The 20,665-nt window shown below is 40.3% G+C and overlaps 1 protein-coding gene across 5 annotated transcripts in view; it reads left to right on the top strand.

Annotated features, from left to right (window-relative positions):
- Positions 1-20,665, top strand: part of ANK3 (ankyrin 3) — a 373,791-nt gene that overhangs the window by 230,139 nt on the left and 122,987 nt on the right. For 2 of the 5 annotated variants that reach the window (XM_045165538.1, XM_044942137.2), the window contains exons 22-23: positions 1,217-1,289; positions 1,452-1,514. In XM_045165538.1, coding sequence (XP_045021473.1) covers positions 1,217-1,289; positions 1,452-1,514 — 136 coding nt within the window. Of the gene's footprint in view, positions 1-1,216; positions 1,290-1,451; positions 1,515-19,972; positions 20,027-20,665 lie in introns of all 5 variants that reach the window. The other 3 variants (XM_044942122.2, XM_044942121.2, XM_044942136.2) reach the window with 2 other exon arrangements.

Below are 20,665 nucleotides of genomic sequence, written 5' to 3'. Positions count from 1 at the left end.
GAAAAACATGAGAAAATCTCAGTTTAGGGACATTCTGCAGAATCCCTGAGCAGTTCACCCTGAAACTGTCAAGGTCATTAAAAACATGGAAAGTCTGAGAAACTGTCCAGCTCTAGGAGCCTAAGTAGATTGACAGCTAAAGGGAACATGGTGTCCTGGATGAGATGCTAGATCAGTAAAAGGATATTTGGCAAAAACTAAGGAAATCGGAATAAAATATAGACTTTAACAATAATAAATCAATATTGACTCATTAATTGCAACAAAAATACCATGCTAATATATGCTAATAATAAGGGAAATGGGGTGAAAACTCTACTATCCTTACAATTTTTGTGTAAATCTAAAACTGTTCTAACACAAAATACTCATTTTTTTAAATGTTCAATTACAGTATTACATGCTGGAAAAAATACCAAGTAATGCTTTATTTCAACATGACTTGTACTACTGGTCTTTCATTTGCTCAGATTAAAAGAGGACTCATTTTAAAACTAAAACATATTAAGTCATTCATATTTTCAAACAAGTAATACTGTCAGTGTCCTTTGGATAGAAACAATCTATCTAGGTAAAAGTTATCAAAGAGCAAGTAAAAATCCAGTAAAGCCTTTGCTCTGTAATATACCATTTTTAAGATTTTGTAGATGCTCAAATTATTCTGCAAATGCATTGTCTCTAAAATACTTTCTGCAAACACATAGTTGTAAAAGTTATGTATTAAAATCTTAATATTTTATTTTAGAAATTAAAACATACACATAGGAGGCAAAACAAAAGAAGTGGCTGGCTTGGCACAAGCAACAAAGACATATTTCTTGCCTTTCATCTGGTTTATCTTCAGCTATGACTTTTAAAAGGGGTGGGGTGGCAGGTTCATCAGACCATGAAAAAGTGTAGCAATAAACTAAGAGAGGCAGTGTCTTTCTCGTTTCCTTTGAAAAAACTATTCAGGACCTAAATCTTTTAAGCTGATGTGCTTTGCCACTAGAATTCTTTCACCTTGCATTCATTCTCTGCCATGTGTATAATGAGGACCTCAGTGCTACTAAGGGATATTTTTGATGTTATTTTGTATGCAGGAGCTTCAGGGTATTCATCAATCCCACACATAAATCCCACAGTAAACCTATAGTTTAATTTAGGAAGAAACGAATAGTCTCAATAAAATGTGCTGTTTACTCATACTAAAGTGACTGCTTTTTTTTGTTACTAGACTGTCATAGAGAAGCACAAAATGAATGTTCCAGAAACTATGAACGAAGTTCTTGATATGTCTGATGATGAAGGTATGAAAACCTCCTTTGAGTTTGTAGCAACAAAGACTGACTGTGTATTTGTTTCCTGAAGGAAATTCATTGCAAAAATATTTTTAGAAGCGTTAATATGTTTTATTGTAGTATCAACAGTATGCATTTTTCACACTTACATTGTTCACTTAAATCATGCAGTTCGTAAAGCCAACGCCCCTGAAATGCTCAGTGATGGCGAATATATCTCAGATGTTGAAGAAGGTATTTGTGAATTTTTATTGTGATAAAATTTAACTACCAGCTTTATCTTCCACTTCTTATCTTTGAAATATAACCCTTCCCTGAGTTACTAACTTTTCATTTTATCTTGTGACTGTTACTTAATGTATCATTTAAGCAACATGTATTTGATATCACTGTCTTCTTTTGGCCTCTTCGAGTGCCCTCCCCTTGAGCCCGTTTTCCAGCTTGAAAATGCAAGTGTCGCTACTTATCGGGACTACTTTCTTTCTATCTGTTGCTATTAAGTAGAAACGTGATATTTTGAATGCTTACATTTGAAAATCTAGAAAAGAAAATCTCTTTATATCTAAAATTTTTTTTCACAAGTAAGTGAAGGTTTATGAGGAAGAGCTTAAATGCCGAATCTAGGATGTCCTCTAAGCTTTGCAGTGAAAGCCACTTTTGATCCTGAACTCATAATGAAAAGCCAACCTGAAAAAACTTACTTTCAAAATATAAATTTTCAATCTTGGCTTCATGAAAGAGACAAAATATAGATGATTATACCTATTCTTCATGTGCTTAAAAGAACCTTTTAGTTTTCCTGCCTCGCTTAAAAATTAGTGCATTTAAGCAGGTCATGGTATGTAGATACATTAATGAAATTATGTCTTTATTGTTCATTGAAAAACTGACATGTTTACAGTGAATAGATATAAAGATGGCAGATGTTGGCATTTTACTGAAATGTTTGCTTAGAGTAGAATATACATTTATGTTTCTTTCCTGCATCATTGACTCTCCCAAACAACGTTCTGTCTTTTTGCTTCTCCATTTGTCATCTCTCATGTTGTTTTTTCCTTTTGGATCAGTCTTAGCGCAGCTACTCTTTGTTTGCCTCTAGGTTACCTTTATTGGAATTATTGGTTCCTTCTTTGGTTTGTCCAGTTTTCATTGGAAACCTAAGTAGTGGGAAAGCCTACCTGATCCAAAGTCATGTTAGCTTTTTTGGTGACCAGGGGCTTCCTAGTGTGCGTGCCTGCCCTCCTAGGAATGCTAATGTCTTGAGAGTTTAGGGACTTGAAAGTACCTGTCTAATTGTTTGTAAATGTTGTTTTGATAAATGTTAAAGGCATCTACTCATCATTTTTCTTTTTCTGTAAACCATCAACTATATATTTACTTCTGTTAATCCCCCAATGGGTAATATTTGTATCATCTTTAGGACTCTATGAATAATATGCCTTACTGTCATATTATATTTCAATGCTTTCTTTTGCAGCATTGTCAGAGTAATTTCTCATGTGCAGAAGCAAAAAGAAAAATGATGGTCTCACAGAGATGCATACACACACAAAATGGGACGTAAAAAGTACATTTGCGAACAAAATTGTTATGAAATATAATATGACAATCAAAGACCTAAAAATGTGCTAATTTCCAACAGAATATCCCCAAAGAGCTGCACTGATGAGAGGCCAAGTTTGAATGGACTATATAACAACCTTATACGTGTGGAAAACCTTAATTTCCAAAAAAAAAAGAGAAATTTTGCATCTCTTAAAGATAATTCACTTAGCTGTTTAACTAGAAATGAGAATTATTTCTTCTAGATTTATATCAGCTTGGGAACTTGAACAAGCAAATTTTCATTTTCATTTTATCCATCTTTCAGCCCTTGCATGTGTCCAGGGGCTGCTGGAAGCAAATGGCTCTTGACTTCATAATGCGTAGAATTTAATGTTGAAAGGGGGTTGGTTAAAGGTCATTCAATCTGAGAAGCCATCACCTAGTGCTGGAATTACCTCTGTTAGGAGATCCTTTTCCCAGGTGCCTACATGTGATTTCCCAGTTCTCAGTCTGCCTATTCCTGTGAACAACTCCGGCTTTAAAAATTCTTCATTTTATGGAGCACTTTGTCACTGATTCAGGCTTTAACTCAGTGACTCAGGCTCTGATCAGTTTGGCACTATTTAGAACAAACGCTGCCTCATTCCTGTAAAATCCTTCTGAAATTTAAAAACACTTTTCATGTTTCGTGTCCATGTTTTTTCCTTCAGTCATATTATTGGCACTTCCCGCCTCTGTTCTCTGACCATCATGGTCACTCTCCTATGTACATTTCAGTGTGTTGGTATCCATCTCCAGCTGAGGTGCCCAGAACTGAACACCACATTCGAGGTGCAGTCTGATCAAAGCAGAGTCTATCAGGGCTCTTGTGTTGTCCATAGAAGATACTAAAAACCTATAATTGAAGATAAAAATACTGTTGAGGTCATAATCTATACTTAATTGAGTCCTATTAATGTTACTGTCAGCTAATGTCCCTAAATTTTGCCTTCATGAGGTCCAGTAAACCACATTAGCCCTTTTTCACATACTTGGATCATTCTCTGCTGCATGTGCTGGCATTTCTATTTTACTCCAACTCCTACAACAAATCATTTTGAAAGTTTAATTCGAAAAGGAGCCCTACAACTGCAATGATAGTATTTACATCTGACTCATCTGTCTGGTAGATTTGCCAGAGCTTTGCCACTGTAGTCTGATTTGGTGCTGCTGGTTTCATTAAGCCCTTCTGAATGGAAACAAATGTTTATTTCCATGAAACCACAGCATATCGTGAATCTCCCTACGTGAGAATTAGTAAGATCTTCAGGTATCCCAGGTGCTAAGAATAGCAACAGCTTTGAAAAGCAAATAAAAATAATAAGCAAAATATGCTGTCAGTTTTTCTCAAGAAGAATGAGTTTGTAACATGGGAAAATATAATTATGATCTAAATTATAAAAATCAAGTGAATATTAAGGGAACAGTGCCAAAAGTACTCTCTTTTTCTCCCCCTTTCTTTTTAATTTTTGCTTTCTCTTTGTCCTCTTTCCTTGGCCCATGATGAGAAATGAGTCTAAGTTAAAAAAAAAAAAAAAAAAGTAATGTTGATTAATTTCTCAAAAAAATTTTTCAGAAAAACAAGGCTAAATGTTATCAGTGAATGGCCTAAGGAAACAATGGAGCCAAGTTACAGAGTAAGAGCAAAGGTTGACGTGTCAGCACAGCAGAGATAAAGCAACATGTTTAAGGCAGGCGATAAGTCCACGTGTTATATGGGTAAGGGGTAAGTAGACCTACTTGGAGGGCCAGACTGATTCACAGACATCTTAATGCTCTACTTTTTTCTTTCCCAGAAAATATGTTCAGTTCAGTTCAGTTCAGTCGCTCAGTCGTGTCCAACTCTTTGCAACCCCATGAATCATAGCACACCAGGCCTCCCTGTCCATCACCAACTCCTGGAGGTCATAATATAGACATCACCCAGACTCATGTCCATCGAGTCAGTGATGCCATCCAGCCATCTCATCCTCTGTCGTCCCCTTCTCCTCTTGCCCCCAATCCCTCCCAGCGTCAGAGTCTTTTCCAGTGAGTCAACTCTTCGCATGAGGTGGCCAAAGTACTGGAGTTTCAGCTTTAACGTCATTCCTTCCAAAGAAATCCCAGGGCTGATCTCCTTCAGAATGGACTGGTTGGATCTCCTTGCAGTCCAAGGGACTCTCAAGAGTCTTCTCCAACACCACAGTTCAAAAGCATCAATTCTTCGGCGCTCAGCCTTCTTCACAGTCCAACTTTCACGTCCATACATGACCACAGGAAAAACCATAGCCTTGACTAGACGAACCTTTGTTGGCAAAGTAATATCTCTGCTTTAGAATATGCTATCTAGGTTGGTCATAACTTTCCTTCCAAGGAGTAAGCGTCTTTTAATTTCATGGCTGCAGTCACCATCTGCAGTGATTTTGGAGCCCCCAAAATATGTTACATGCATATAAAATTAATATACATGCAAAATTAATGTTGATTCTAGTACCACTTAGAGTTTTAGGTTTTGCAATTCGGTTTGTCATTAAAAAGAAAGAAGAGAGAGGGAGGGAAGAAAGAGAAGGGAAAGAAGGAAAGGAAAGGAGAGAGAGGAATAAAAGAAGAAAATTGAGATTAAGATTCAAGTTGTCTTCTAGTTTGAGTCCTGCTCCCAAGAGTCACCATGGGCTTTGATTCAACAGTGATTTTACATTGCAAATTCCTAGAAAATGTATTTTGTCAATTTTTAAGAATGTATAATCATGTTATTTTAGCTTGCAAAATTCTAGTGGGTTGGGTTATAGCAATAAATCTAAAGAACTGCAGATGGGACATAATGAGAACTGGAATGGAGCCATGGAAAGTAAAACCCCAAAAGGCAGCTCTGTGAAATAGGACTCCACTGAACAGGTTTCTGAGACAACTGGGTGAGGCAACTCTTGCTCGAAAGAATTATTTAATCCCCAGTTAGTTCCAATTCAGATAAGACTGCAGAAGCTCTTTCAGGATCAAATGTAGATACTAAAATATTAAAAGAAAATGCTAAGAGTCTAAGTACACTTAGAAATAACTGTCAGATAGGAATACCACAGCCTACCAGGTTTTTATGAAGTTTCCTATTAAAGGAAATCCCAAAATCTGGAAACCAGATTCCAGATCCCTCAAGGAGCAAAGAAGGGATTCATGAAGCAGAATAAATCTGTCTGACCCAGGAAAAAAGTTTTGTGTACTAAAACTGCTATCAACTGGTCCTTTGGAATTGAAGCAGTAGAAATCTAAAGGCTTGATATCAGGCTTGAGCCTCTCAGAATGTAAACTCATAAAAATCTGTGTGTGTGTGTATATATATATTATATATATATATATATTTTTTTTTTTTTTGGAAGAATGAGATTCTTTCTTTGTGTGATGGGTCAAAATCTTTGGATATGTTATTTATAAAAACATTTTTAAAATTCTAAAAAAATAAAAATAATTGTCAGATAGGTGTAGCTTTGAGATATAATAAAGCACTGATGTTTCATCTGATAATCTGAGAGAGTTGTAATCTGCTCACTTTTGCATCAAAATCAGTGCCTAATGGAAGCAAACCACAAATTTCAAAGAACTAAAACAGGAGATCAGTATTCTATAGCCCAGGCTCTTCATTATACTGATGAGAAATAAAGCCCAAATAAATGTTGTGTGACTTGCCCAACCACGTTAGTGGCAGAGTGGGACAAGGAGACACGTCTGACAGTGTGGCATTAGGTCATCTCTTTCATAACTACAGTAACATGAGCTGTGTTCTTACATTAGAACCCAAAATTGAATTTTTTTTGAGCTTCAAAAAAATGTGTGCTTAGGAAAAGGAACAAGTTGAAAATTGTCACAAAGTAATAATCATTCTTTTTTAAAGATCCAATGAAACTACAAGAGATAGTCCTCTGATCATCTTGGCAAAAGACCAAGATTCACATTCACGTAAAATAGCTATAAACATAATGTAGAATGGATTGTAAGAGCTCCAAGCAAGTAGTTTTAGCAAACACATCCAAGTATTTTTAATCAGGGGAGAAAAAGTAGAATTTCATTTGGCACAATCTGAAACTCAAAAAAGTTGGAGAAATTATTTTGGGAAACACAAAGCCAGATATTGGGGGAGATGCCTTACAGCCCCTCTTCTCACCAAGTGCTTTGGGCTATCCTGATCTCCTAGTCATCCTAATAAATACATCAAACTCTCATGTTTTTAGCTTTACAGACCTGGAAAGAAGCCTTGAAGATTAGTTTGCCTCCAGGTGGTCCAAGGGAGTCCTGGTTGCTATGCAGAGACTGCCCTTCACATGAAATCTTACCATTTTATAAATACCTGTAAAATCATAACATCTAACTTCTTGCCTGATATTTCTCTGCTTACAACTGACCTTTCAAACAGATAGTACATAATTGCATGCTACTCTGGCATGGCAACCCACTCCAGTATTCTTGCCTAGAAAATCCCAGGGACAGAGGAGCCTGGCAGACTATGGTCAATAGAGTTGCAAAGAGTCAGACACACCTCAAGTGACTTAACAAGCATGCTCAGCAATAAAGTCAAAATGAAATACCAGACACAGGACCTAATCTTAGTCTCTGTTGTCTCCCTAGAACCTAGTACAGGGCCTGGAACAAAAAAGCTCTTCAGTATGTGTTTGCACAGCTGCAACCAAACGGAGGAGACTCAAGGAAAGGATAGTTGCATATAAGTTTCTGAGAACAGGCAAGATGAAGAAAATTTGCCTCCTGTGCTCCCTGTTCCAGCCATTATACCCCTTCTCACTGAGACAGCCCTAGGCTACATAGTGAATCAGTAAACATCTTTATAATGACTCTCCTAAGAGGTACCTACAGCTCAAAGAATAGTTCATGAATTGAAAAGAATTTCCAGCTAAAGGAAAAGACTTATGGGCTGAGACAGAAGTCTTGATTCTCAAACAGAGTCCATTCTGTCTTTGGTAGCCTGTCTTTGGAATTGGAATTGTTTAGTGATCTTCATCGGAGAAGGCAATGGCATCCCACTCCAGTACTCTTGCCTGGAAAATCTCATGGACAGAGGAGCCTGGTAGGCTGCAGTCCATGGGGTTGCCGAGGGTCAGACACGACTGAGCGACTTCACTTTTACTTTTCACTTTCATGCATTGGAGAAGGAAATGGTAACCCACTCCAGTGTTCTTGCCTGGAGAATCCCAGGGATGGGGAAGCCTGATTGGCTGCCATCTCTGGGGTCGCACAGAGTCAGACACGACTGAAGCGACTTAGCAGCAGCAGCAGCGATCTTCATCCACACTGACCACTTACTCTACATGTACTTGATGTGTCTATTCAGAATCTCACAGATGTCTCAGCCTGCCCTAAACATACCCTGCAAACAGTGTTTCTTCCCACCCTTCTCCAGGTCAGTAAACAGCTCCATCACCCTAGCTAAAACCTGTGGTTCTGTGCAATCTCCCTTTCTTACACTTACATCCAGTCCATCAGTGAATCTATCCATTCTGCTTCCAGAGTACATCCCGCATCCCTCCACTTCCCCCCGCCACCACTCTAATCCACCCGCTGACATGCCACCCATGGAATATTGCAGAAGCCTCCTTGCAGGTCTCCACTTCTGCACTTTCCCCATAGACTCAGTTTTCTATACAGCATCCTCAGCAATGTTTTAAAATGTGAATTGGATCGTGTTATTCCATTCCCCAGCTTCAAACCCTCCAAAGCTCATTAGTTGTTCAGTCGCTAAGTTGTGTGCAACTCTTTGTGACCCCATGGCTTCCCTATCCTTCACTGTCTCCTGGAGTTTGTTCACACTCATGTCCATTGAGTCAGTGATGCCATCCAACTATCTCATCCTCTGTCACCCCCTTCTCCTCCTGCCCTCAACCTTTCCCAGCATCAGGGTCTTTTCCAGTGAGTCAGCTCTTCACATCAGGTGGCCAAAGTATTGGAGCTTCAACATAAGTCCTTCCAATGAATATTCAGGGTTGATTTCCTTTAGGATTGACTGGTTTGATCTCTGAAGCTCATAGCTAGGTTTTAAAGATTCATTGATATTGTTGTATATAATTGTAGTTCATTTGTTTTCGTTTCTATATATTATTTCATATGCCTGGATCATAATTCAGTTATCCATTCTCCTGTGGATGAAAGCATGGGTTGTCTCCAGTGTGGGGCTGTTGCAAACAAAGCTGCTATAAATCTTATGTATGTTTCCTGATACATATACATATATGTACATTTCTGTAGGGTATAAACCTAGGATTTTAGTTGCTAAGTTGTAGCTTATGCAAAGACAATAGAATTCTTCACAGCCAGGTAGCACTAAGCTGGGATTATAAAATTAGAGAGTGAGGCTACAAAAAACCAGGAAAATAATGTAAAGAGAGCTATAATAACACCAGGAGGAGGCAGGAGGAGGCTGTGATGGGATAAGAATGTGGGCGGTGGCTTCTGGTGTGCTGATGTTCTATTTCTTAACCTCTGTGGTATTTATTTTATAACAGTCTGTTCAAATGTATGTTGCATGTCATGTACTCATTTGCCCAGTTGCTGTATTTCAAATAAAAGTAGCCACCTCTTCTAAATAATACACATACACCCTCAAACTAGTACAAATACAACAATAAAATAAAAACTTCCCAAGGCTTTACAATGTACTTAGAGTAAAACTCACAGCCTTTCCGCGGTCAGTGAATCCTGTGTAAATATCGCCCCTGGTTCCTCTTTTGCATTCTCTCAATCACACTTTTTGATTTCTTCCTAATACTCCTCTCAATATATTAGTCATCAGTTTCAGAAAAGCAAACTTTTTCTGGCAAGGGCCAACAGTTAATATTTTCAATTTTTCAGGCCGCATGGTCTGTGTCCTAACTGTTCAACTCTGCCATGGTAGCCCCAATAGCTAACAGAACAGATGAGCAGGGATGTGGCCAATAAAACTTGATTTACAAAAACAGGCAGGGGACTGGATTTTGCCCAGACTGTCATTTGCCAACTTGGGGTTAATTTTATGTTCTTCCAAAGTAGGCTGTTCGCGCCATGGAAGCAGAGTTGTCTGTATCACCATCCGAGCACTTAGGACACATACACAGGAGTCCTCACGCAGGGGGCTGCTGCCGCACATTTACCTGGGTCTCTGTCCTTCCCCACCCCACCCCATCCCCACCTAGGAGTCGATATAAATGAATGCTCCCAACGACACACACAAGGTACTTACCATTTATTGAGCCCTTTCTGTGTTCTAGGCATTAAGCACCATACATTTCATGTACAATGTTGTTTAAGCCTCCCAGTGACCCTCTAATTTAGAACCATTGGTATCCCCATTTTATAGATGTGAAAATAAGTTCCAGCAAGGTTAAAGACCTTGGTCAAGGTCACACAAATCAGTGCAGGGGCTTATAGTGGAATCCCAGTCTCTAACCTCTAACATGCAGGTCATTTAGATAAGCATCCTAAAACAATTGGATTATTGTAGGTTGTAAATGAGATAATGGGCTTCTCTGGTGGCTCAGAGGGTAAAAGCATCTGTCTACAATGCAGGAGACCTGGGTTCGATCCCTGGGTCGGGACGATCCCCTGAAGAAGGAAATGACAACCCACTCCAGTACTCTTGCCTGGAAAATCCCATGGACTGAGAAGCCTGGTAGGCTACAGTCCATGGGGTCGCAAAGAGTCGGACACGACTGAGCGACTTCACTTCACCATAAAGGTTAGCACAGAGAGCTATTTCAAATCCTAAAAGATGATGCTGTGAATGTGCTGTACTCAATATGCCAGCAAATTTGGAAAACTCAGCAGTGGCCACAGGACTGGAAAAGGTCAGTTTTTACTCCAATCCCAAAGAAAAATGCCAAGGAATGCTCAAACTACTGCACAATTGCACTCATCTCACATGCTAGTAAAGTAATGCTCAAAATTCTCCAAGCCAGGCTTCGACAGTACGTGAACTGTGAACTTCCAGATGTTCAAGATGCATTTAGCAAAGGCAGAGGAACCAGAGATCAAATTGCCAACATCCAATGGATCATCAAAAAAGCAAAAGAGTTCCATAAAAACATCTACTTCTGCTTTATTGACTAAACCAAAGCCTTTGACTGTGTGGACCACAACAAACTGTGGAAAATTTTGAAAGAGATGGGAATACCAGACCACCTGACCTGCCTCTTGAGAGATCTATCTGCAGGTTAAGAAGCAACAGTTAGAACTGGACATGGAACAACAGACTGGTTCCAAATTGTGAAAGAAGTAAGTCAAGGCTGTATATTGTCACCCTGCTTATTTAACTTATATGCTGAGTACATCATGAGAAATGCTGGGCTGGATGAAGCACAAACTGGAATCAAGATTGCCAGGAGAAATATCAATAACCTCAGATATGCAGATGACAGCACCCTTATGGCAGATAGCAAAGAAGAGCTAAAGAGCCTCTTGATGAAAGTGAAAGAGGAGAGTGAAAAACTTGGCTTAAAATTCAACATTCAGAAAACGAAGATCATGGCATCCAGTCCCATCACTTCATGGCAAATAGATGGGGAAACAGTGGAAACAGTGACAGACTTTATTTTGGGGGGCTCCAAAATCACTGCAGATGGTGACTATAGCCATGAAATTTTTAAAAGATGCTTGCTCCTTGGAAGGAAAGTTATGACCAACCTAGACAGCATATTAAAAAGCAGAGACATTACTTTTCCAACAAGGCCCATCTAGTCAAAGCTATGGTTTTTCCAGTGGTCATGTATGGATGTGAGAGTTGAACTATAAAGAAAGCTGAGCGCCAAAGAATTGATGCTTTTGAACTGTGGTATTGGAGAAGACTCTTTGAGAGTCCCTTGGACTGCAAGGAGATCCAACCAGTCCATCCTAAAGGAAATCAGTCCTGAATATTCTTTGGAAAGACTAATGCTGAAGCTGAAACTCCAGTACTTTGGTCACATGATGCGAAGAACTGACATTTGAAAAGACCCTGATGCTGGGAATGATTAAAGGCGGGAGAAGGGGAAGACAGAGAATGAAATGGTTGGATGACATCACCGATTCAATGGGCATGAGTTTGAGTAAGCTCTGGGAGTTGTTGATGGACAGGGAGTCCTGGCGTGCTGCAGTCCATGGGATCACAAAGAGTCGGATGCGACTGAACTGAACTGATAAAGGTTAACCCAGACATCTCCATGAATGTTAGTTACAAGGCACTTTATCTTACTTAATCTTCTCAAAGTAGTTGAGAGCCGTTTTGGAACTATTCTTACTCCTAGTTTACATTTAGTCCTAATTCAAAGCCCTAATCTAAAGTTTTATTAGCCCTCACTTGCATTAAGGACTCCAAGCCTAAAGGGGTTCAAGGTACTTGTTCAGGTTCACATAGCCAATGAAACTGTAATTTGAATTTAGGTTTTGTTTGTTTGTTTTTTTTACTTTAAGTGAGATGCTGTAAGAGAATATATGAAAGTAACAAGAAAATTCAAAAGAAGGGGAGATGACTGGAGGCCTCAAGAAGGATGAATTTTATGGAACAGACAGAATGTGGACAAGCAGAAGTTTGGGGGTTGAGGAGAAGGGAGGGGACTGTAAAGAAGTGTTCTAAGTTCAGGGTCAAAGCATCAGAGACCGGAAGAGCTCACAGAAGACTTCAGCATGAGGCAGGGGAGCTGGGCACTGACCTAGCTGGGGATCCCAGGGCAGGGCACAGGCAGGAATGGAAAACTCTGGGCACACTGATATTTGAGAGGAAGAGGAATGCCAGAGGGAGTGGTGAACAACAGAGGGAGAAAACCAGAAGAGTGAGCTCGAGTGGATGCGTCCATGGGAGAAACTTCCCTGGGACGGTCCAGTTAGATGAGCACAGGCCATTTGGGAATCCCTGATGACCACAGCAGCTGCCATGTTCATAATATGGATACAGACCTAGAATAAGTAGTTCTCATATAGTTTTTTTTTCCCCTAGAAGCTATGACAGATGAGTAGCTGGAGCAGTCTATGGCATGAATGGGAACAGGGGTCAGTTAAGAGCTGACAGGGAATTAGCATGTTTATTGATTAAGTACAATAGGTGGTCTTTTCATTGACTCAAAACAAGTTGTAATTTCGAATATGATTCCTTCCCACTCCCACTTCTTTTAGTCTCTGCTCATCTACCTGGAAAGTCTGAGCTTCTTCATGGGAAAGTGGGTCCTCATGTGACCACCTCTGCCCCCATCCCCCAAATTGGATTCTTACTACAGAGAGAACCAGAAGTGGAGGGTGACACGGGAAAGTCAGCACGGAGAATGCTTGGCCAGGGAACAGCAGCATGGTGGCAGAGGACCGGGAAGGAGGGGGTTGGAGAACGGGAAGATGTTACACATGGCAAGAGGTGGTCCAAGCACCGGGGCCAGAAGCACACTGAGGCTGAGAACTGACCGCAGGCTGTCTTTCCCTTGTATGTATACACCTTTTAGGTAGAGGTCAGAGATAGAACACAGGTCAATAACTGGTGTTTGCTGCTCCGCACAGTGAAAAGGGGTTTAGGTGTAAGAGGAGAGACCAGATTCAAGCCCACAAAGTAGACATGATGCTTATACTGCTTTATACCTGAGGGTAGTGGGCATCTTCTGGTGCTTTGCACACACAGTTCTTATATACATACATAATGAAGAGCCAAGATCACTGAGGTCTGGATGTGGGGCTGAGTCTAAACAAATTGCTAAGAAACAACTAACAGAAGAGACTTACTGGCATGACACAGCCACGTTGAATTTAGCAATGTAATTTCTCCGTAAGTAAGAACCATTTTAGTGTCTGATTTCACAGTATTACTTTGCAGCTAGTCATTGTCTGGTCTTATTTAAAAGTGGCATAGATGTTAGCTAATAAGATCAGTGTAAGTAACCCCGTACTCCCCTCTACCTGCATCCTGTCTCTATTCTTTAGTCTCCATTTGACCCAAGTCATTGTAACATCTCATCATCCTCAGGTGACTGACAGTAATTTCTGGACTAGACTTCAGGAGTATTGATAAAAATAGGAAAAAATTATAGTGTCTGCCCCAGCATTGTCTTTTTCTAGATCTTTGCAGGAAGGACACAGAATTCTTTTTCCTTTCTGGGATGGGTTTGTTTATTAACCCAACCAAGATCACAGGGGATGTTTTTCATTGCTCCGTCTGGAAAGTGTCCAACACTGAGTCATGGGTCCTTACTTTGGAAACTGTATCTCACTTGGATTAAGGAATAGTAAACTGCAATACAGTTTTTAGAAAGAGGTACATCTAGCCACAAAGAACAGAATAAGGTGTAAGAGCAGAGAGTCACACTGACTTTGTACTTAAAAAAAATCAGCCTGAATAGAAAAGTCATTTGTTTTGTGCCATAACGGCGACCTGTTCTTGTCATTGCTTAAGAGATGTGCAAACTTTGCCATTAAGCCCAGTTCCTTTGTGGCCAGGTATGAAGTCAGGATCTTACCAGCACCTGGAGTTAGGGAAAGAAAGAAAAAGGGAGCAGGTGGCCCTCCCGTGAGAGGTACACTCATCCTTTAAAATGACACACGCTTCTTAAGACCACCCATGTCACCCTTGCTCATCTAACAGTGTCTCAACTTTCCCCATTGATCTCACGCCTTTTGAGAAGGAAGTGCACAGGAATCCTTGCTTAATACAAGCTCTTCCTCCAGACTGCAAAATGAAAGATGAGATGCACACTGATCTGAAATCTAACTTTCCACTTATTTATTATGTGAGTCTCAGAATTAGACTTTTAGAACTAGAGTTTGAAGGGAACAGCTACCTACTCCAGATTTCTGGCCTGGAGAATTCCATGGACTGAAGAGTCCATGGGGTCGCAAAGAGTCAGACATGACTGAGTGATTTTCACTTCACTTTGAGTGGATCAGTTCAGTTCAGTTCAATTCAGTCGCTCAGTTGTGACTAACTCTTTGCAACCCCATGGACTGCAGCACGCCAGGCCTCCCTGTCCATCACCAACTCCTGGAGTTTACTCAAACTCATGTCCATTGAGTCACTGATGCCATCAACCATCACATCCTCTGTTGTCCCCTTCTCCCACCTTCAATCTTTCCCAGCATCAGGGTCTTTTCCAATGAGTCAGCTCTTTGCATTAGGAGGCCAAAGTATTGGAGTTTCAGCTTCAACGTAGTCTTTACAATGAATATTCAGGTCTGATTTCCTTTAGGATGGACTGCTTATATCCTTGCAGTCCAAGGGACTCTCAATAGTCTTCTCCAACACCACAGTTCAAAAGCATCAATTCTTCGGCGCTCAGCTTTCTTTATAGTGCAACTCTCACATCCATACGTGACTACTGGAAAAACCATAGCCTTGACTATGGATGGACCTTTCTTGGCAAAGTAACGTCTCTGCTTTTTAATATGCTGTCTAGGTTGGTCATAACTTTTCTCCCAAGGAGTAAGCGTCTTTTAATTTCATGGCTGCAGTCACCATGTGCTGTGATTTTGGAGCCCAAGAAAATAAGGTCTGCCACTGTTTCCACTGTTTCTCCACCTATTTGCCATGAAGTGATGGGACTGGATGCCATGATCTATTTTCTGAATATTGAGCTTTAAGCCAACTTATTCACTCTCCTCTTCCACTTTCATCAAGAGGCTCTTAAGTTCTTCTTCACTTTCTAACATAAGGGTGGTGTCATTTGCATATCTGAGGTTATTGATATTTCTCCCGGCAATATTGATTCCAGCTTGTGCTTCATCCAGCCCAGTGTATCTCATGATGTACTCTGCACATGAGTTAAATAAGCACAGTGACAATATACAACCTTGACTTACTCATTTTCCTGTTTGGAACCAGTCTGTTGTTCCATGTCCAGTTCTAACTGTTGCTTCTTAACCTGCATACAGATTTCTCAAGAGGCAGGTCAGGTGGTCTGGTATTCCCCTCTCTTTCAGAATCTTCCACAGTTTGTTGTGATCCACACAGTCAAAGGCTTTGACATAGTCAATAAAACAGAAGTAGATGTTTTTCTGGAACTCTCTTGCTTTTTTGATGATGCAATGTATGTTAGTAATTTGATCTCTGGTTCCTCTGCCTTTTCTAAATGCAACTTGAACATCTGAAATTTCACAGTTCACGTATTGCTGCAGCCTGGCTTGGAGAATTTTGAGCATTACTTTACTAGCATGTGAGATAAGTGCAGTTGTGTGGTAATCTGAGCATTCTTTGGCATTGCCTTTCTTAGGGATTGGAGTAAAAACTGACCTTTTCCAGTCCTGTGGCCACTGCTGAGTTTTCCAAATTTGCTGGCAGATTGAGTGCAGCACATTCACAGCATCAACTTTTAGGATTTGAAATAGCTCAACTGGAATTCCATCACCTCCACTAGCTTTGTTTGTAGTGATGCTTCCTAAGGCCCACTTGACTTCTCATTCCAGGATGTCTGGCTCTAGATGAGTGATCATACCATCGTAATTATCTTGGTCATGAAGATCTTTTTTGTCCAGTTCTTCTGTGTATTCTTGCCACCTCTTCTTAATATCTTCTGCTTCTGTTAGGTCCATACCATTTCTGTCCTTTATCAAGCCCATCTTTGCATATGTTTCCTTGGTATCTCTAATTTTCTTGAAGAGATCTCTAGGCTTTCCCATTCTGTTGTTTTCCTCCATTTCTTTGCACTGATCACTGAGGAAGGCTTTCTTATCTCTCCTTGCTGTTCTTTGGAACTCTGCATTCAAATGGGTATATCTTTACTTTTCTCCTTTGCTTTTTGCTTCTCTTCTTCTTTTCAGAGCTATTTGTAAGGCCTCCCCAGAAAAGCCATTTTGCCTTTTCACATTTCTTTTTCTTGGGATGGTCTTGCTCCCTGTCTCCTCTACAATGTCAAGAACCTCTGTCCATAGTTCTTCAGATACTCTGTCTATCAGATTTAGTCCCTTAAATCTATTTCTCACTTCCACTGTATAATCATTAGGGATTTGATTTAGGTCATACTTGAATGGTCTAGTGGTTTCCCTACTTTCTTCAGTTTAAGTCTGAATTTAGCAATAAGGAGTTCATGGTCTGAGCCACAGTCAGCTCCTGGTCTTGTTTTTCCTGACTGTATAGAGCTTCTCCATCTTTGGCTGCAAAGAATATATCAGTCTGATTTTGGTGTTGACCGTCTGGTGATGTCCATGTGTAGAGTCGTCTCTTGTGTTGTTGGAAGAGGGTGTTTGTTATGACCAGTGTGTTCTCTTGGCAGAACTCTGTTAGCCTTTGCCCTGCTTCATTCTGTACTACAAGGCCAAATTTGCCTGTTACTCCTGATGTTTCTTGACTTCCTACTTTTGCATTCCAGTCCCCCATAATGAAAAGAACATCTTTTTTGGGTGTTAGTTCTAGAAGGTCTTGTTGGTCTTCATAGAACTGTTCAACTTCAGCTTCTTTAGCATTACTGGTCGGGGCACAGACTAGGATTACCCTGATATTGAATGGCTTGTCTTGGAAACGAACAGAGATCATTGTGTCATTTTTGAGATTGCATCCCAATACTGCATTTCAGACTCTTTTGTTGACTATGATGGCTACTCCATTTCTTCTGAGGGATTCTTGCCCACAGTAGTAGATATAATGGTCATCTGAGTTAAATTCATCCATTCCAGTCCATTTTAATTTGCTGATTCCTAAAATGTTGACATTCACTCTTGCCATCTCCTGTTTGACCACTTCCAATTTGCCTTGATTCATGGACCTGACATTCCAGGTTCCTATGCAGTATTGCTATTTGCAGCATCGGACCTTGCTTCTATCACCAGTCACATCCACAACTGGGTGTTGTTTTTGCTTTGGCTCAGTCTCTTCAGTCTTTCTGGAGTTATTTCTCCACTGATCTCCAGTAGCATATTGGGCACCTACCAACCTGGGGAGTTCATCTTTCAGTGCCCTATCTTTTTGCCTTTTCATACTGTTCACGGTGCTCTTAAGGCAAGAACACTTAAGTGGTTTGCCATTCCCTTCTTCAGTGGACCACGTTTTGTCAGAACTCTCCACCATGACCCATCCACCTTGGGTGGCGCTACAAGGCATGACTCATAGTTTCATTGAGTTAGGCAAGGCTGTGGTCCATGTGATTAGGTTGGTTAGTTTTCTGTGATTGTGATTTTCAGTCTGTCTTCCCTTTGATGGGGAAGGATAGAGGCTTATGGAAGTGTCTTGGATCAGTGTCCTCATATTATCATATTCCTCTTCCTTCGTACTCCAGCTTCTCTGCTTTTTGAGAATGCAAATATTGGGAGGTTGAGGGAAAACCGTGATCAAACAGAGTCATTTGGATCCTTCATGATGAAAATGTACTGTCTAAACATTAGGGGAGGTGGACATCCTATTATAAGGTTTTGAATGGATGGAAAAGATTTTCTCTTTAAAATTACCTGGGTATTTATGCCCCTTATTTGAACCTTCAAAAGCATAAAATGGGCTGTGTCTTACCTGCCTTTTATTGTCTCTGACGGGGTTAATAATACTGTGGAATTTCTGGAAAGATGAAAAGAAGTAACATATCCATAAAACATTTAAAGCAGTGATGAACATAAAATAGGTGCTCGATAAATGGCAGTCCCTCTTTTTTTTTTTTTTTAATCAGATGGATACGACCGTCTGTATTCTTCCTGCTATAGGATTAGAATTAGGCCGGGAGCATACTAGAGGAAGAGGGAGAGCTTGGAGCATTTAGGGCTTCAGTTTAAAACAGCAACAACAAAGCAATGGGGGTTGGCATTGCATTATCACCCACTGATGAGTTTATGTTGCTCGTCACTTGAATGACAATTGTTAGTCTATAATCAATTTCAAGGACCGTAAAAATCTAACCCAACCAACCCATTTCCTACAACTCAGTTGCCTGTGACTTGAGTAAAGCCAGCTGCTGTCAGTCCCCAGCATTCTGTCCCGCTAGGCGTATCCTGTGGCCTGGGATAGCCCACTTCCGCTTCCACCCTTCTCTTCCTGCCTTTACTCACACACCCTCCATTCGGCATCTACCAGATCTACAGTCCAGTGTGCTACCCTCTTCCTCTGTGCCCCTGTAATAGCACAGAGAAGGGCATTTGTAATGCCTTTCACACATCTTCTCTCCTGGTGGTGCAGTGGAGAAGTACCTGGGCTTTGCAACCTGACCTTGTGGGTTCTAATCCAGATTCCACCACTAATTAAATGTGTGAGTTTTGAATAGTAACTCTGAATCTGTTTTTTCATCTATAAACTGGAAACAATAGTACCTGCTTCATAGGGTTGAGGATTAAGTGAGACATTCAAGCACAGTGTGTAGGACATGTAAAGCAGTCAATCTTTGTAAACCAGCAAGAGGAGTACAGGATTTGTATCCTTGTTTTTATCTTGGCCTTATCTCCATTACTAGAGACTAAATACCTCAAAGGCAGTAGTTGGCTTTACTCCTAACATAGGCCCTTGCCCAGCGTTCCACTGTCTCACCACTCAGAGTGGGGTACGGGTCACCTGGGGGCTTGTTATTCATGCAGAATCTCAGGGCCTGTGCCAGACCTATGGAATCAGCATCTGCATTTTCACAAGGTTCCATGAAATTTGAGAAACACCACACTTGATAAAATATATCCCTTGAAATTTGAGAAACACTGCACTCATTCCTTGAATTCACTTGCTGAAGCTGATATTTTAATTATGCTAGTAATAGCCACTAGGAAAACAGACATTGAATGCTCTATGATCAGTACTGCCGTTACATCGCTGGCATTTATTTATTAGCATCCTTTAGACCAGTGGTTCTCAAAGTGTGTTCCCCAGACCAGCAGCATCAGATGCACTTGGGAACTTGTCAGAAATGCAAGTTTTCAGGTGATTCGAAAGCACCCCCGAGGTTAGACCCACCGCTTTAGAACATTGGGAAGCAACCAGAAGTACCATGCTAATAATGAGCATCCCCTTCTTCCTGCCTTGTTGTTTGATTTCTTCTCTTCCATCTCTTTAAAGAAGCAAGCCAGTTAAATATTATATTGTTTCCTTTCTGTGTTTGCTGGATACTTGCTGGTGCGCATACACGTCTTAATGTCTACCTGGCAGACTGATATATGTCAAATACCTTTTCCAGTGTACGGAATACACAACCTATATGGCTTATCTGCACTCCCTGTATTGTGTTTTGTTTTGTTAATTTTATTCATTTTTTGAATAGGTGATAGATGTACGTGGTATAAAATTCCCAAGGTACAAGAGTTTACCGTGAAAAGTAAGTCTCCCCGCTTCTTACTCCAGTAATAGACTTCCTTTCTCCAAGGGCAATCACTGAGCTTTCATCACAGACATTTATTGAGCACCTACTATGTGCCAGGCATCGTTCTGGGCACTGATATGGAACGAAACAGAGAAAAACCCCTGCCTTCACAGAGCTGACATTTCATTTACCGATTTCTTGTTGTATTTGTTCAGTAGCACAGAATTTGGCAGTAGTTAAAAGCAGGACTCTGGAGTCAAACCAACTGATTTTAAATCCAATATTCCCCATGTTCTAAGTGATCTCAAGCTATTTATTCTACCACTGTGACCTGGGTTTTCTTTATCCTGAAATGGAGATAGCAATTCTATTCTATATGGTTGTTGTGAGAATTATACTTGTAAAGCACCAAACAGTGCCTAGAACAGAGTAAATGCTCAATAAATACAGGTGTTGATTATAATGATGTGATCTCATTCTACTGTTCTATAATGTAAACTAGAAATGGCTAGAGGATTTATTTTCTAGTAGTATCCATTTCCTCTCTTTGCTATGTGATGATCAAAAAAAATCACCTTTTTTCAGAACAAGCACAATAAATTTGCCCTCTCAATTCTGATCATTAACAGATTGATGATAAGACTGACTTCTATG

This window comes from Bubalus bubalis, chromosome 4, assembly GCF_019923935.1.
Source record: "Bubalus bubalis isolate 160015118507 breed Murrah chromosome 4, NDDB_SH_1, whole genome shotgun sequence".
Classification (NCBI taxonomy): domain Eukaryota; kingdom Metazoa; phylum Chordata; class Mammalia; order Artiodactyla; family Bovidae; genus Bubalus; species Bubalus bubalis.
Note: the sequence above shows the minus strand (reverse complement) of the source record. Positions and strands in the feature narration are given on the sequence as shown.